Below are 18,871 nucleotides of genomic sequence, written 5' to 3'. Positions count from 1 at the left end.
TGGAAAGTTGGGCTAGTTGAATTTGGTTCATGATGAAAGGTAACGCGAAAAGAACAAGGCCAAAGGAAGAGGCAAGGAAGGGGCAAGACACGTCACGAGCGCTTTTTCGAAACTAAAACTTTATTGGAAAGAACACAATACATACCCACCTCGTAAAAAGATAACCAAAAGGATAACACCGTGAAACGCGCAGGGCGAAAAATTCAAAAGATCGCAATGCTGAGAAACAATACATATGATACAAAAAACGGGAATCCGATTGTCACATTCAAAGAAAACGAAAAGTTGAAAAGGTATCAGTTCTACACGTAGTCTAGGTATGCTAGTTCTTTTGCACTTAAAGAAATTGATGGTGTGCTAATACGTGAACTTCCCTGTCTCGATGTATAAAAAGCCTCGTTGATTTCCCGTGAGAATCGCTCCTCGTGGCCTGCTACAATTTCACCTTGTGCAAATTGGGGCTGACAACTTTTACATTCGCGGCACTGATCAACCAAGTGTGAGGACATCGATCCTGAGATCGATTTTTCATGTTCTTTCAGGCATACATTTGCACCCGCCTCCTTATCTCTGAAAACTGCTTCCGCAGTTCATATGGTAATTGCGAACTAATCCGTCGGAGGCGCTTTAAACCTGACACGTTTTCTTTGGAGAAATAATTCTCATGGCAAGCACAAATTCTGTGCCTTCAACGGTAACATAGCCACCTCGGTGGAGTTCTGAAACAGGCTTTGACGTCTTTTTTCTTCAATGTGCGATAATCATGTCCAACATTTTGGGACAAAAACTTCGAACGTTGCAAAAATTTTAGGGTGCTGTTACGGAAATATTGAAGGTCATGATTCATTATTCAGATGTGTAGCGAAATCTTTCTTTAAATGTTTTTCCATCTCTGGCATTGAACAGTTCAGACTGCCATAGAAAACCAAAGGGAACGCCGCCGATGGCAAAAACGTTACTAGGAAAACAATATGTAAGCCTGCCGACGGGAGATATCTGCGGATATATCGATTGTTGTGAAATCTTACAATATATGGACAAAATTGCGTTCATAAACCCTTTCCCGTTCAAAAATGCTATTGTCCAGGATTTTTGGGTACGATTAGAAACCGGGGTTCTCTGCTAACGGTACGGGAAGACCCGCCAGTAGCTTGCGACTGGGACCGTTCTCGGTTTTTATGGTGGCAAGGAGTACGTCTTCCCGGACTGGACAATGCGCATGTGCATCATGTCTATCTTTATCACAGCCTAACGACTGCCCAACGTGTTTTCTCCACCTTACAGATTAGCGGTCATTTAATGCCAGCGGTGTAGGGTGCAGACATCCCGTACGATCAGCGCACTGCGGCAGGCATGCACTTCATATATACTGCATTGCCAGCACGTTTGCAGAATTTTTGAGTGCGCATTATACACTGCCCTCTATCGAACGATTCTGCAGCACCAACCGCTCTAAAATGGCGGTGGCTAATGTCCATTAATGCTGTGAATTGCCAAGGCGAACGACGTCTTCGAAGGCTCCTTTCCAATGGACAATGAAAGTCTCTTGGACGTTTGGGACGTCCTGAGGACGTCCCATACGTCCGCAAGACGTCCGTGGGAGTTTTAATGTCCATTGGGTTTGCTTCCTGGAGGGCATGCGCTATATAGTGTATTCGAGTGTGTACTCCTACCTTTGTTTCACTTGTGGAATGTTTTCATGAGCCTCGGAAGAAAACGCACTCGAAAATCGCAGTAGTTTCGCGGTCTCTCAATCAGGACCATAAACAACCGCTCTCACTACTGTCACACTCTTGTACCACTGACGCACTTGAAGGGAGGCCACTTGGAGATTTTCCCCAAAAAATGTAGAAATCATGCGAAGGCTTCACTGATCGTTGTTCTTGCAGTCCAAAGCATGAGATGGGGAAGAAAAGCCGTGCGGCCTTTTGAATATTCATTCCAGATCAATATTCATTAACTATTTCGCATGCACAAAATTGGGATCCACCACATCGCAAACATTTCTTGCGACGCCCACTCACACGAATTATTTCTACTGTTTGATATTCTTCCTGTAAAGCACCAATACAAATTTAACCTTTTAATAAGATGCAAGCAGAGCACGAGAAATTCACGTAACTACTTACTTAAACAGTGCCTGCAGCATCAGTAAAGCATCGAAACTTCTATATAGCATTAGGCATAAAGAGAGTTGGACGCTGTCATTTTGTAGTACAAACCAGGAGTGCAACAGGATTGTCCATCGTCTTCTAAAATTGCTAAATAATTTAGACGAGAAAAACTTAGACACAAGAAAAATGTCAAGAAGTGACTGGAAAAAATACCTAATTTTGAGCACAAATCTTCCAATTTAGCCCAGTTGGGTAACTAATTCATCATGACCAAGAATTTGTTTAGCTCATGCGGCCAGCTTCAATGTTCTTTTTGTTATGGTGGTTTTATTTGATTTAAGTTGTGTGTGATGGTATATGCAGTCTTATGTACGTCTCTAGTTTCTTTTTTTTCATTTTCTGGAGTGAATTTGCTCCATATGGTCATGGCTTGACGTACAGGCCGGCGGCGAGAACAGGCGAAGGCAGGGGACGCAAAAGCAGGCAAGTCAGCCAGCAGCAACGTCGTCGTCGGCACGCGGCGTTCGCTCCTCGTCTTTCTCTTGCAGTCGCTACACTACCTCCCCCTATAAAGAAGCATCGTCCCGATGCTGACCAGATACCAATAACACAGACGGAAAACCACACGCGGGCCCAGCAAGTCCTGCTGGCCGATGTAAAAGGCAGTGGGAAATGTGGAAGGGGGCCGGCGATCATCGCGCGTAATACGACTTAAGCCGGACTTAGTTAAGTTCACCGATGCGACGAATAACCGTATACGGGCCGTAGTAGCGCTTTGTGACTTTGTCGGAGAGACCTCGATGTCGTACCGGCGTCCATACCCAGACCTTGTCCCCAGGGTAAAAATGGACGTCATGTCGACGCAGATTGCACCGACGAGCGACGGTATGCTGTTGGTGTTGGATGCGGAGTCTGGCAAGTTGCCGAGCTTCCTCCACGCGCTCGCAGACTAGTCGTGCATCACCGGCTACGTCATCAGGCGCCTCGAGCGACAGCGTAGGGTCAAGCATCGTGGTGTCCTGTTTGTCATGTACCAGCTGAGAAAGGAGCATACCTGTCGTCTCCTAGGTGGACATAGATACATTTGGACCAGAAAAGAAACAATGAAAATGTGTCCCAGCCCTGTCGTTTCCTGGACAGAGGTATTATACGCGAATGTAACTTAGGCCAGTACCTCATCACAACTGCGATGGGTGACGTCCACGTACATAGCGATCATGTCCGCCATCGCCTTGTCCAGCTTCTCCGTCAGCCCATTGGTATGCGGATCGTACGCAATAGTTCGGTGGTGGCAGATGCAGCTTAGTCGGAGGATCTCCTGTGTGATTTGTGCCAGAAACGCGGCACCCCTGTCAGTGATCAAAATGGCAGGGCACGGTGACGGAGCACAATACACTCAATAAAGAAATTGGGCTGCCTCAACAGCCGTCGCCGACAGAAGTGCTCAGGACTCCGTGTATCGCGTTAGATAGTCCATCGCTATGATAATGTACCTGTTACCGCACTGCGACGTTGGAAATGGGCCCAGAAAATCCATTCCCATTGTGTGTAACGGAGCATGCGGTCGTTCCAGTGGCCGAAGAAGACCAGCTGATCGTGTGGGCGGTGGTTTCCGCCTTCGACACTCTCGACAAGTTCTTGTGTAGTGACGGACGTACTTAGGAAGTCTCGGGCAGTAGTATCTTTCTCGAATACGTGAACGTGTTCGGCTGTAGCCGAGGTGACCAGCTGTAGGATCGTCGTGACCAGCTTCGGCGACCTCGGTGCGCAGGTCTTCCGTTCACAACAAGGAGCCACGACATCTGACTACTGTCGAATTTCTGCTTGTGCAATACACTGTGCATGTTCCTGAATCTCGGCAGAACACGCAGGAAAACGCGGGGCACTGCCGCTTCGTGCCCTTCCAGTTGCGGTACCAGCCGACCAATCTGAGGATCATTGCGTTGCCGAGCAAGCAGCCAAATCTTCCGCGTTCAATGCTCCAAACAAGCCGTCCTCGTTGTCATTTTCGCCTCCTGGCGCCTGCTCCACGGGGGCTCGAGACAGTCAACATGTTTGCGGCCGAATTTGTAGGTGATGGTGACGTTGTACTCCTGTAGCCGCAGGCTCCACCGAGCAAGGCGGCCTGCGGGATCCTTAGGATTGCCGAGCCAGCAGAGCGTACGTATAGTGGTCGGTGACGACACGAAAAGGGCGACCGTACAGATAGGGCCGGAATTTGATGATCGCACAGATGACAGCGAGACACACTTTTTCAGTTGTCGAGTAACTGCCCTCCGCCTTCGAAAGAGCTCAGCTGGCGTAGGCAATAACCCGCTCAGCGCCATCCTGGACTCGCACAAGCACAGCCCCTAGTCCTTTGTTGCTGGCGTCCGTGATGACTTCAGTGTCGGCGTCTTGATCAAAATGGCCTAGTATAGAGGGTGCTGCAAGGGCTTGTTTTAATTGGCGGAATGCTGATTGCTGCTCCTCGGTCCACTCAGAGGCGACGCTATCCTTCGTAAGGCGGTAAAGTTGCGCCGCGATCTCGGCGAACTTCCTTGCGAAACGTCCGAAATACGTGCAGAGACCGAGATAGTTTCGGATAGTCTTCTCGTCCGATGGTGGAGGGAAGGATGCAACGGCAGCATGTTTTCTCAGGATCTAACTTCACACCCACTTGGCTGACGATATCTCCTAGAGACTTCAGCTCACTTCAGGCGAAGCGGCACTTCAAAGACTTGAGCGTGAGTCCGACGTTCAGGAGGGCTTGAAGAACCGCTTCAAGGCGCAGAAGATGGCCAGCGAAAGTGCTTGAGAAGATGACAACGTCATCATCCACATACAACGAGACACGTCTTCCACTTGAGTGCGGCGAGCGCAGTGTTCATGACTCGTTGAAATGTCGCGGGCGCTGTATGTTCAAACGGCGTCACCTTAAACTCGTAGAGGCCACCCGGTATTAAAAATGCGGTATTCTGCCGGTCGCACTCACCCATTTCAATCTGCCAGTATCACCCTTCAAGTTGATGGACGAAAAATAGCGGGCGTGACGGAGACTGTCGAGGGTGTCGTAGATGCGAGGTAGGGGATACACGTCCTTCTTGGTGACCTTATTGCGTCGTCTGTAGTCTGCCCAAAATCGAAGTGTCTTGTCCTTTTTCTTGACCAGTACTGCAGGCGCGGCCCACGTACTCTTGGATGGCTGAAAGACGTCTTCGTTCAGCCCTTCGCGCACTTGCTCTTGTATGGTTTCCCTTTCCTTCACAGAAACACGGTACGGCGGTTGGCGAATCCGGTGCGGCGTCGACAATAATTTTATGCTTGGCGACGGGCGTCTGGCGAACTCGGAATGTCGTCACGAAGCGGTACCGTTATAAAAGACAGAGCAGTTCGCTCGTCTGGGAAGGCTCAAGCTTGGGATCGATGTCCAGGGGCAACGTTGTAGGTTCTCGTGTCCGGGCGGGGCTGCCTCCTCAAGCAGCGGAACAGCTTCGCGAACGTCTCTTAGTTCGCCCAGTTGGGAATATAACTTCCCTTTTCGTCAGGGGCTGAGGTTCGTTCCTGAAGTTGGTCAAGGAAATGTTGGCACACCCACGTTGAACGCCTTCGCCACATGCGGTTGTATTGGCTCTAACCGCCAGGAATACTGTCGACATCGGCAGCTAGTGAACATGGTCACCATCAACTTTCATCGCAGCGCAAGTGGCCCGGGGAGATATTGGCGGTGAAGAATGTGCGCGGAGGGTCAACTTGTCCCGCCCTGCGCCGTCTATAATCACGGAGAAAGTCTCAGCCAAGAATGACATCCTTAGGGAAATTCTCCAATATCACGAATGTGGCCGGGCACGTCTCACCGTGAATCTCGGCGCTGGCCGTGCACTTTCCAACAGGGTTTACGAGGTGGCCTCCCGCGGTACGTATATGGGCGGGCCGTCCCGCTGTGTGGTAACCTTGCAAAGGCGCCGAGAGAAGTTGCCGCTGAAGACCGAGTAATTGGCGCCGGTATCGACAAAGGCCGTTACGTCGTGACCATCCATTAGAACAATACTGCGCTCTTATGGATATGTATTATGGTAATTTCAAACGCCGTAAATCAGCTGGGTTGTGTTGCAATGTATAACATACGCTCCAAAGTTTACATACAATCGAGCTCACTTATAGCGGACGCAGCTATAACCAACGCTCTCTTATTATGGACGAGGGCGGTGCTGCGGTCATAAGATGTATTAAGGCAATCGCATTGCGTCTAATATGCAGCGAAGGCCTGTGGCTGCACACCTCAGTTACAACGAACGAGGAGGCGCTGTTGAAGTCCACCAGCCACTTGACAGGGGCATAATTCATGTTCTCAAGGTATACGGTCGGCGGCGCGTCTCCAGCGTATGCTGATAGTAACTGACCAACCCGGTGCTGCGATGTCTCAGTTCGAATTTCTCTGCTCTTCGCCTTGGAAAGATAATGCCCCATGGATTGAAATGACTGCGGAATGCATCAAGTTTTTTTGCTTCCGTAAGTGAGCATTTTATCGGATGCATGTGGATTTGTGGCAACGCTTTGTAGATGCCCAGCTGGCCCGTTCTGATATCGCCCGGGATGACATCATTGGCGCGGATGATGCCGCTGACATCGGGAAGCCATACATTGACGAAAATAACAGTACGCGAAGTTCGATAACTCCCGCACTGCGAGGAATCTGATGAGGACGATGATGAGGAGGCCGACCTGCCACCTCGTACCGTGAACGCTTCCATCGCGAAAAAGTTTCTCCTGGAGGATATTTGTGAAGCGGCTTCGTTTAACATCCAAGGCATACCGTATGATTATTGAGAGCCCCTTTCAGAGCGCTTTCAAATTATTATTTTTTTTATTTTCTCTAGTCCATGTTTGGCACGACGCCCATGCGTGTGTTGTTGCTGTTGTTGTTTTTGGACTGAAGGAACAATGAAGACGAAAGTGCATTGGCCTGCCCACTGGCTCAAGCTGAGCCACAATCACTGCGACGTGCAGACAGTAGGCGAGTTAAAAGAGATGTGAGAGGAAAGATTGAAAGACAGGACGCGCATCGCAGCAACCGCGTCATCCGAAGCGACGACGACGGTTTAGCAACAGATACACCCGGTGACAAGGAGCCCTCGCCGCATTGGGGAGAGCTCCTAGATCCCAGCACCGTATGGCTAGGAAGCCAGCTGTGCAACGCGTGGAGGTTTTATGGGCGAGCGTGCGGAAGCTTTATATGGCGGCTACGGAGGCGGAGTTTGTACACGTCATCCACCTTCTCTTCGCCCATGCCACCTCGGATGGCGTCATGGAAAGTTCCGCCCCTATTGCTGCTGCCTTGCCGCACAGACTATGTACACCACTATCCATCAATTGACATGGCACTTGTCGTGGCTATGAGGTTCCGTACTCGCTTCCCAGGGCAAATTCCTGAGTTAGAATGCGACCCGTGGAACTTTTGTTTTCTGGAATTGTTTTCTGTTTGTGTGGCCGAAGGGCCATTGCAACATCGCTGAACAGGCTCATCGCGGCCACTAATGCCAGCGCTTGAGTATAATATGCCTCGACTGTTTCCAGTCAGAATATCTTTAACACGTGTATCAGTGATGTTTTCTGCCTTTTTGTCTACAGACATCTATCTGTTTTAAAGGTGTATGTTAATTCCCTTCAACCTGACGAAAAAGGGGCCGCAACTTACGTCAAGCTGCTAATTAGCAGCTTTTTTGTTGCCTTACCTCGTATTTTTTTGTATATTAATGAAAAATGCGCAATAAATTGAAAATTAAACTGAAACCTCATTTGTAGAAGGGGCCTATTCTGATACAAACATTCACTGCGGCAACAGCAGCGGAGCTACAACTAAAAAGGATATCAGGAAAGCACCTAATCTTCATTAAAGAAGAGCGTTAAGAAGGCACTTCCCGTGGGCATCCGCCGTTGTAGCCAAATGTGACGAGACTCCCCTGTCGTGATAGCTGTTGTAGCTTGACACTGTATCTTCAAAAGTACACAGAAAGGAGTAAAAATGGAGTAGGCTGTCCTTCAGCGCACTCCTTTTTATTTAAGAGAATGCACTAAAGGTCGGCTTACTTCCTTTCTAGTCCGATATAGGCGTATTCGTGTTTACAGTCTATGGAAAGTGTCCGAAGTACTTATGCAGGAGGATGAAGATCACAGAGCGTTAAGGTACAAGGAAACGGCAACTAGTTCCCAGTACCCTTGAGCTGAAAATGACCGTAAGTACAAAACCTGCGATAGCGCATAACACTGGACGGTTGCGTTCTGCGTCTGCTGTCAAAATAATTGAACACAGGAACTATCATACAGCATAGGTTGCATAGAAAACGCTTGCGAGTACCCGGGCAGCCGTTGTCATCGGAAGTTCACATATTCGACTTTGTCAGAAAGTAATAATTGTGTTTTATTTTGCATTCGTGTGGCTTCGGCGCACAGACGTCATGCCACTAACTCGTTGACGAGGCAAACAATTCCCGCAGGACGCGCCCCCCTTCGCGGCTCCCTCGTGTGCACCGTGGGCGTCAAGCTGAACCGAAGCCTGCCGCTGCCCGACGATGGCCTGTGCGACTTCACTTTCTTCGACTCCCTGCAGCGCGACGGCGCCAACGAGCTGGGCGGGCCTTTCGAGGACAACTTCCGCCACTTCCTGCGGCACGCCGCCGAGCACGCGACGACCGATTACGGCGTGGGATTCGACTACAAGTGAGCGGACATGCAGGAATATTGGCTTTTGGATAAAGCAAATGGCGCAGTATCTGTCTCACATATCGGCGGACACCTGAACCGCGCCGTAAGGAGAGGGGTAAAGGAGGGAGTGAGAGAAGAAAGGAAGAAAGAGGTGCCGCAGTGCAGGGCTCCGGAATAATTTCGTCCACCTGGGGATCTTTCCGGCGCTAAAATTTTGTGGCGCCTCTCTGTTAGGTTTTGATGCGAAAGCACTCCTAGCCGCAGTCCCCGGCTTTTACCGGTGTGTCTGTGTATGTGTGTGAAGCCTCTGAGTAACAAGTGTAACTGGCTCACTGGGACAATGGACACCTCAATCACTCTGCGAGTAGACGGTGACGTCCACATTCCGGGCGGGAGTCGAGCCCCTTCTACGGGCCGGGGAGAGCCTGCTTTAATTCCATGATATTCACTCGTGCTACTGGGAACAACGAAGGGAGTCCGCACCCCCATCCCCATCCCTCGCCATAGCGCAGGCCACACACTGGCGACAACTACAAATTCGGACTGGTCCACACCCCATACTACTACATGCCCGATACACTGACCAATTCCCCTCGTCATGCAAGGGGAGACTCTTATGACCGCAACTTCTCCTCAAGACCAGCTCCGGCTCATCTCTAGCGTTCTGAGAAGGATTGCTTTCCAAAGGTTATCATTCGCGTTGTAGGGGTTCCTCCTCACAGTGAGGGAGCATCCCAGTGCCATGCAGGGGGCTTCGCCCCACCATTTACATCGTCGTTGGCAATAAATGTTTCCACCACCACCACCACCTACATATTGGCAGTTGTGCGGCTTTCCTGTTCTGAAAGCCAGCGGTAGGTTTAGACTCCGTTACTCTTGAGGAAAGGAAAGGCGCATAACTGGCGCCCTGTGTCCGTGGAGACCTCAATCGCGTTTTGAGGTACTTGGCAATAGTGTCCAGATGCAAAAAAAAAAACGTGCTTTCGCACATTGTTTTTGTGCTTAGCAATGTTAAACCGCCAGCCAGTTTTTTTTTTCTTGTTTCACGTAAACTGTGGTATATCGCTGCGCAAACATCTGTCCAAGTTTTGTGCCAGCCCGTCTTTCGCAACCTGTATACTTTCATTCTCACCTGCCATTCGGAGCACCGAGACAAATAAACAATACACAATACCAGATATCAGAAGGTCATAGATTATATTTGGAACTGTGAACATTATCTGTCCACGGCCGTCTAATGGGTGATAAGAATAGACATGGACAAGAAATTTTTATGACCAAAGAAAAGCAACACCACGAACCAATTAAGAATTCTCTGGACATCTCCGTAGCGTGACAGTGCGTGACTATCTCTGTGCTTTGTGTTTTTTTCCTTGTTTGTGAGGCACTGGCGCCATTATCTGTTATCGTATAATTCTTGAGTTAGATTTTCCAGCAAAAAAAAATAGTTTTTTTCGTTCGTGATGCCTTGCAGCGCCTTCGAAGAAATGGATGATATTCTGTCTGATTCATCGACCAAAGCGCACCTCGACAGCCTTTGGGACCAAAGGATATTTCACTTCGGATATATCAACACTCCGTTTTCAGACTTCTCGCACGACAAATTCACTCAGCTCATGGAGATCCTCAAGGCAAGTGTCTTCTGCACAACTTTAAACTGCTCCTTTCGAACCACTGGAGAAAACTTGCAGTAGAATGAAACGTGAAGGCAGTTCAGTGCATTTATTCTGTGTAGTCGCATTCTCATTCATCATGCTGGCCTATTTAGAACTATCGCTTCGTAGTTCAACTGAACTTGCACTGGATTACACGATAAGTGCAGCTATACAATATCCACATAGTAAAAAAAAATTGTGATTGCTTGCGCGAAAGTTTGACCCAAAACTTCCGCATAGCTTGCCCACACAGCTTATGCTGGTAACGAGAGGCCAAGGCGGTGGCGGCGGCCAACAGGATCCTGGAATAGGGAAGACCGACCACTGAACCTCCAAATCTATCTCTACCGCACCCCGTATGCCCTAACTCTTCTCTTCCGAAAAAAATGTTTTACTTCTACTATTTGGTGATTTAGCCCTTGCCTTGAATTGTAACTCCTGTAGCTTTATCCTTAAGTTGAAGAAGCAGTGAATCAATGGAATTTGGCAGCTATAGCGACCTTGAATCAAAAAGTTTTGCCGGTGGTTGACCCTCCCGGCTTAGCTGTCTTCCCATAGCTGAAGAAAGTATTTGAGACGGTGCCTTCCTTTATCGGGACACGATGTCAAACTCTGCTAGTGCACCCTTCTTTCATTAACGGTTGAGAGAAAGAACTATAGACTACAGACGTGCTGTTCTTGCTATGCGCGGAAATGCTAAGGTAGAGGCCACAGTGCTAGATTCCAAGCATACGTTTCGGTTACTACGCAGACCGTATCCTCCATGATGCGGGACAGGAGTGGTGGCGACCATCCCTCCTACACCGTCCTGGTGGCGGCTATGCACTCCGACCTCTGGATCAAACATGCCACGCATGTTTTCAGGTAGGCGCATGGGCGGTGCCCCGGTGCGTGCAACAGTCACTGCTAGCGGGCACTCACAGCACTTCATAGTGGCAATTTCAAGAATGAAGGAAGCTGGAAATTTTTAAAAAGATGACAGGTCATGTTCTGCAAGAGCTAGGTTCGAGTGCGCTAGCAAGAAGTAGACAACAGTGACGACTGCTTGGTTATTTTTCAAACCACTGCAAACACCTTTTGTTGGCGATAGCAGACACCTTCTTTTATTCACTCTTTACTGCTGAACCACTGCCACTACCGTCTTGTTCACATCACATCTCTTGTTCTTTTGTAGGTTTTGTTTATTTTTATTTATTTTTCTGTTTGTTTCTTTTTTTTATGCCGCTGCCTTGCCGCACAGACTACGTTCACCTGTATTCTTGAAGTAGCATGGCATTCGTCCAATCCAACCCAGTCAATCGCAGTTCCCCACTGAGTAGTCGGGACGTTTGCATATGCGCATATGCGGATATGTGCGGATATACGCGGATGTATGCATACGCGGATATCCTGGTCTAGCTGAGATAAACCCCTGATAATGTTTTCTGGTATTATTTTAGTTTGACGCAGAAGGAAAACACACACATCACTGAAATCACTCACAGCGACCAGTAATGCTAGCGCACTAGAAAGGAACATTGGTGAAAAATTAATCCTCTTGACGGTATACTTTACAATACGCCAGCGTGTACCGAAGTTCCAAATCTGTGCGCTATTGAAATGATTGAAATTGAAATGAAATTTGACATTTATATTGCAATAGAAATGATAGACGTGCTCCCATTAATATAGGAGCAGATATCCTGTACACGTAACTAATAAAAACCACCTGTCACCATCTCCATTCTAAACATTTTCCCTTTATATTGCAATTGAATGACTCCTCATCTCATATCGCGACTCACGCCCCCACCCAGTTTTTTTATTTCTGTTCTGTCCATTTTTGAACTCCCTCAGAACCTGTGCAGAGCCGTCGGCGAGTTTACGCCCGGCTTTGGTATGGTCAGACGCCCTGTGTCTGACCATAGCAGTTGGAGCCATTCACTGATCAGTACTTTTGACGAATGCCAATCCAGTATTGTGGAGCTTTAAAAGTATATCCAGGTACTACACTGAAAGCACGGATTACACGATGAAAATTTTTAATCTCAATCTATGTGGCAACTGTTATGCTGCGCGGTGCGATTCGTTGTCAATCCCATGTAAGAAGCTCACTCTGCGTCGATGGCCGCTTTGCAACAAGGGCGAGCATCGGCGTAACTTGGGCCCGTAATGGATTTCCGTACCGGCCCTAGTTCGCGCAGGTGATGGTTTGGTTTGGTTTGGTTTATGAGAGTTAAATGTCCCAAAGCGACTCAGGCTATGAGAGACACCGTAGTGAAGGTTAGCTCCGGAAATTTCGACCACCTGGGGTTATTAACGTGCTCTGACAACGCACAGCACACGGGCCGCTAGAATTTCGCCTCCATCTAAATTCGACCTGCGCGGCCGGGATCGAACACGCGTCTTTCGGGTCAGCAGCCGAGCGCCATAACCACTCAGCCACCGCGGCGGCTGATTTCGCACAGATGGAGGCCACTCGTAAGGGGCTAATTTCGGGCCCAGGTGCGGATTAATATCGGCCACCCTATGGGTTGTTTATCTGCCTTACACAGTCATGTCAATATATATTGGACTCAAGAGGATAGCGATATAATTCAATATATCAGTAATTCGATATACGAGTATCAAACATGCCAACTGATAAACCTACCACTAACCTTCCTTTCTTCTTTCACTCCCTCCTTTATCCCTTCCTTACGGCGCGGTTCGGGTGTCCGCCGAGATGCGTGAGACCGTTACGCTCCATTTCCTTTCCTCCAAACACATTTTCAAAACCAATTTTCTAACCTAGAAGCAAGAATACATTACAGCCTCACGCTTTTTGTGACGCGCCTCTTCAAGCGGCGTGCCGTCCACTGGCATGCTGGTAGCTCACCGGTCAATAGACGTTGCTAGGCCTAACTTCCTTTTCATCGAAGCTGTAGTCTACAGTACTTTGGAACTAGCCCTTAAAACCTTAAAATTAATATAAAGTCAGTTAGCGCAATGCCTTCGGCAGCGGAGTGAGCGCAGCAAGCTAGGCGAGGGCCGCTGCAAGGCATTAGTTAAGATGGCTTGACCGTATTGAAGCGATGCGGCGTAGAAAATCTGCGGGGGACACTTAAGCTCCGCCTTAAGTGTATGAAGCGATGGCGTTAATCGTGTAATGCCCACATGTGTACAATTCGTCACTCCCTACGTAACATGCATAGATGTCTGGCCGTCCTCATACCGCACATGGCACAGGGTTGCAGCGGTTAAGCGATACGCCACTGTTTTGCGATGGTAGGTGCTGCCACCGGTTGGGCTTATAAGACCCAGTTTGCCCTTCCTCTCGCGACAAATCATTAATTTAGCTGCCATTTTCCACGGTGGTCAGTTTGCTCACAATCCGGTGTGCAGGTTGTGATGACGCCACAAGGTCACGTGATCTAGGTGGCCCACCTGCCCCCTAGGTTGCTCCTCTGGGGATTTTTCGCTCACTGTCAACGCGCCTACGACGACGCCGGCTTTTCTGCTACACGGGTCATTAACGCTATCGCGTTGAAATGAGCACAACAGACCGAAGGCCATTCTTAAGTGCCGACCAAGCGCACTCTAGTTGCCGAGCCCACAGTGGGGCCTCCAAGCCCTGGTCTGCTCCACTCATCGGCCTCCTGTTAGACTACTGTGTGGGCAGCCCGTGTGTAATTTCATGACATTTTTGATTTTGCAAAATTCTCTACAGAACCCGCATATAAAACTCTGGAGCTCTTGTTAGGCCACAAGGAGGTCAAGAGCCCACGACGCCACCTCCCACTTTCCGACGAACTAACCGCTGACCAGGGCACGTAGATAATAATAATAATAATAATAATAATAATAATAATAATAATAATAATAATAATAATAATAATAATAATAATAATAATAATAATAATAATAATAATAATAACTTCTTGACGAGAAGTTCGTAAGTGAGAGTCTTAAGTGTTTGAAACCATCTTTGTCCCCTGGACCTGATGGCATTCCAGCCGCCATAATAAAAGCCTTCAATAGTACCTTCGTCCCTGTTTTAACCACGATATTTAATAACTGTTTGAAAAATTCTGCCTTTCCCCGCGTGTGGAAAACGGCGCGTGTTTTCCCTGTCTTCAAATCAGGAAACAAATCTGATGTTTCGAACTACCGCCCCATTTCTCTTCTTTGTGCAACCTCTAAGCTTTTTGAATTAGCTTTGCACAAAGTACTTTCCTTCCACCTCAAACATGTAATCATACATAATCAGCATGGTTTCATAAAAGGTCGTTCTACTACAACTAACCTTGTGACTTTTATGACGTATACATCAGCTGAAGTCCTTCAGAGGAGTCAGGTAGACGCTGTGTACTGTGATTTGAGCAAAGCTTTCGACGTTGTTACTCACTCATTACTTCTTCAAAAGCTTCTGCTGCTTGAGATCGACGTTTCAATTGTAGCCCTCTTACGCAACTATCTTCTTGATCGGTCCTGCTTTGTCAGTGTAAATGGACAGACCTCATTTGTTTACACTCCAACCAGCGGAGTTCCTCAGGGCTCGGTATTAGGCCCGCTTCTGTTCTCTGTTTTTATCAATGACGTTTCCTCCGTGGTCAAAAACTCCTCGTTTCTCCTTTATGCGGACGATATAAAAATGTTCAAGGCAATACATACTCTTCATGACTGCTTGTCATTGCAATCGGACATATCCGCCTTCTCTGATTGGTGCTTGAAGAATGGGCTCACTCTCAATTCATCTAAAACCAAGGTTGCCTCATTTACGCGTAAAACGCACAGTCTTCTCTACTCTTATTCTGTGAATGGTAGGCCGCTGCCCAGGGTTGATGAAATTAATGACCTCGACGTACTTTTCGACCGTAGCCTCAGCTTCTCCTCTCATACAAAACGCATTGCTCTACGGGCTATGCGTACACTCGGCTTCATCTGCAGGCTTTCGAGAGAGTTTCGATCCCAACTCCCTTTCTTAAAGCTCTACCTCTCCATATGCTTGCCGCTTTTGGAATATGCGTCTGTTGTTTGGAGCGGCACTTGCCAGTCGAACTGTGAAAAAATCGACAGAGTTCAGATAAAGTTTTTACGCATATTTCAACATCGGTTTTCTTGCAAAACTTCTAGCTCTCATCCCAGACGGAGTAACTCACTGCAGCTTCCTTCTCTTAGCTGCCGTCGCGTGAGGGCAGATATAATTTTCTTGTATAAACTTCTTCATGGTCACATTCTATGCCCTCAGCTCCTAGCGCGTATCCTTTTGCGTGTACCGCCAAAGAGCATAAGGGAATTCAGACCATTTCAAGTTTCTGCGCTCCTGCACTCCCTCTCCCCTCTGGACAGAATGCAAAAGTTGTTTAATTCTCTTTGTCCTCACCTTGATATATTCGAAAATTCTCTCCCTTCCTTTATATTGAATGTCCGTGACATTCCACTTTGAGCACTCTTTTTCTCACACATAACTTCCGCTTTCATGCATTTGGTCTTTACTACACTTGTGCGTTTGCACCGGTATTATATTGTTTTTTTCTCTCCTTAATTGTACATCACGTGTACTTGTTTTCATTAATATTATTTCTTTAATACTGTGTACTCACGCCTGATTTTCTGTAACGCGTTCACTAATTACATTTCTTATTGTGTATGATGTATTTCTAGCTTGTATTTCAGAGATCTCTTATTCGTTCATATTAGTATTGGCTTTATTCTTGTTTGTATTTTGATATATGCTGTACTTGGCTGTTATCGGTCGTTCTTGTGTTCATTCTCTTTGTTTATTGTTTTATTAGTTATTTATATGTCTGTTGCCTGTTCTAGCTGTTTTCATTTACCGCTGTTCTCGCTGTTTCCTTGTTCTCGCTTTTTTGTTTCATGCTTGCTGTCGCGCCTAGTTTATGTGTCTTTTTTTTCTATCGCCTTGACTGCTGCATTACCTCCCCTGAGTGTCTTCCTTTGTAGTGAAATAAATGTACATTTTGTGCGTGTGAATGGTGTACCAGCACCAAGACCTTTGGGTTGTTCCTGGGCACCGAAAAAATAAAGATTGATTATTATTATTATTATTATTATTATTATTATTATTATTATTATTATTATTATTATTATTATTATTATTATTATTATAAACAAGATGTGGGGCGGCCAACAATTTCGCCTCCGTCGAAACCTCCATCTAAATTCGATGGAGGGTCGTGTACTGTACGATGTCAGTGCACGTTGCAGAACCCCAGGTGGTCGAAATTTCTAGAGCCCTTCACTACGGCGTCCCTCATAGCCTGAGTCGCTTTCGGACGTTAAGCCCCCTAATCCAATGCAATCAATAGGTAGCTGCTTAGCTGATACGGCGCACCACCATTTCTTAACCTCCGGGCGACAGAGGGGGATGTTTGTTTCAAAGAAAGGCAGAGAAAAAAAGATAAAATAGAGAAAGAGGTACCGTTAGTGGAGGTCCCAGGAATAACTTCGACCACCTGGGGAACTTTAACGTGCACTCACATCGCACAGCACATGGGCGCCTTTGCGTTTCGCCTCAATCGAGACGCGGCCCTAACATCGTGGTTCGAACCCGAGAACTGCGGAACCACTGAGCCACCGCGGCGGGCAGCTTAAATGCCTCCCTCATTTTTTTTATCCCCTTAATTGTCAACTGCCACAGGTCGAGTTTTCACATAGACGAAGAGGCCGGCGACGCCAGAAAGTTTTTGCCTTCATGGCATTTGTAATGCTACCGAATTAAAAGTCAGCATATCACAGAATGAGAACACAATGCAAACCATCAATGTAGTCTTGCTCACCCCTGCCACGGCGGAAGTGCAACCGACAAAGGCCATGTATCGGCAGTCCCGTTTTGATGTGAGCAGGATTTTGTGACGAAGGCTCAAATGTGCTTTCAATCAGCCGTCAAGTAACTGGCAAGGAAGGAAAGTCCCCGCCGTGACCGATGTTGCCTCATCTGAGGCATCGTGCTGGCAGAACCAGTTGGGATTAGGAGGGTTCTCGCCAGATCAGGTCTTGCGACGACTAGAGAAAGCGGGGAAGGGGGCGAGGCTGGTGCATTTTGGATGCGAACATGTGGGTGCAATGAGCTCTTCTTTTGCCCGTATGTGAATACTGGTGGATCGACGGTCACTGGCAGCGTCACTGGAACTGTTTTTTCAGCGTACCACATTCTTTCTCGCCACACCACCTGTCTTGGGTACGGAATGACTGCCTCCGTATTCTGTTCCCAACACAAGAAAAGCGTTATGGTACTATATATGCCTCATTACATTACGGAAGGTTGCCGGGCCAGTTGGTGCATGATTTCAATGAAAGCAGCGCGTCTCACTACCTCACAATACCTGACTACCTTTTCAGCAGAGCTTAACAAATTTAGTTTTTAGACTATGAAAATTAGGTGATAATTCACGACTAATAGAAGAAAAAAGTTCTCAAAACTAGTTGCAAGTTAGAGTTTTTCGCGCCTCACCGCATGTTGGTCGACAGAAAAGAAGCTCCGGAAGGTTACGGGAAGCGTAAAATCCAGTGTAGAACCAAGTTCCGATTGAGGCGTTGGTCAAGAACTGCTATTGCACTCCCAAGGATTGCGTCGTGGGAAAATTTAATGCAGTACTGTGAGTTACGCTGGTACTGGAAGTACGGCTTCAGCCCCGACCGCCTACATGGCACCTGATAAGATCGAACATTCGGTGTGATCTGAATATGCTTATGTGGTGACATCAGCTCTTCAGCAAGGCTACGCAGACTCGCCCGCACTTCAGAAGCCTCGTTATGGACGTCCCATAAGTATGCCTAGACGAAACACATTGTCCTCTTTCTAGGTTTTCTGCATGCATTATACAAACAGCTCATTTCTTACGGTGTTTGCATTTCTTCTTTTCGCCTCAGGTGCAAGTGACTCTACCTTTATCAATCACGCGTAATAACAGCGGCTGCTTGTAGGCACCGTGCATTTTGTTTTGTTGTTAGCGAGCATTGTTGTCGCCCGCATAACCACTCAGCACCTCCGCCTAGATGGCACAGACTTCACAGACGGTAATCTGTGTTACCAGTTCGAAGTACTTTCTGCTAAGTAGCCCATCTTTAAACTTTCGATGCCACAGAACCACTAATCCGCTTATGTTGCCCAGGGACACCTTTGAGCCCGACGCTGTCGTGTTGGTGGGTCACCGCTCTGGTCGTGATCACAGCGAGTCCGTCGGCTGCGAGATACTGCCTCCGACGACGCTGGAACGCTTCACGCGCCATGGTTCTCCGAGCCTGGTGAGAGCGCCGCAGTGAAATGACAACAGTTCCAGAGAAATGCTGAAGCCGGCATGTAATGAGTGGTTTCTGAATACTGACAAAGAGCACACGGCATACCCAACAATTCTCGACACTGTAGCATTTTTGAACGGAAAAGGGGTTACTAACTCAATTTTTTTCCTATATTGTAAGATTTCGCTATAACAA

At 47.6% G+C, this 18,871-nt stretch overlaps 1 protein-coding gene across 2 annotated transcripts in view; it reads left to right on the top strand.

Annotated features, from left to right (window-relative positions):
• LOC144107837 (uncharacterized) overlaps positions 1-18,871 on the top strand; it is a 37,805-nt gene that overhangs the window by 10,948 nt on the left and 7,986 nt on the right. For both annotated transcript variants that reach the window (XM_077641051.1, XM_077641050.1), the window contains 4 exons: positions 8,591-8,813; positions 10,273-10,429; positions 11,205-11,317; positions 18,550-18,682. In XM_077641051.1, coding sequence (XP_077497177.1) covers positions 8,591-8,813; positions 10,273-10,429; positions 11,205-11,317; positions 18,550-18,682 — 626 coding nt within the window. The remainder of the gene's footprint in view (positions 1-8,590; positions 8,814-10,272; positions 10,430-11,204; positions 11,318-18,549; positions 18,683-18,871) is intronic.

Source organism: Amblyomma americanum, chromosome 10, assembly GCF_052857255.1.
Source record: "Amblyomma americanum isolate KBUSLIRL-KWMA chromosome 10, ASM5285725v1, whole genome shotgun sequence".
Taxonomy (NCBI): Eukaryota; Metazoa; Arthropoda; class Arachnida; order Ixodida; family Ixodidae; genus Amblyomma; species Amblyomma americanum.
Note: the sequence above shows the minus strand (reverse complement) of the source record. Positions and strands in the feature narration are given on the sequence as shown.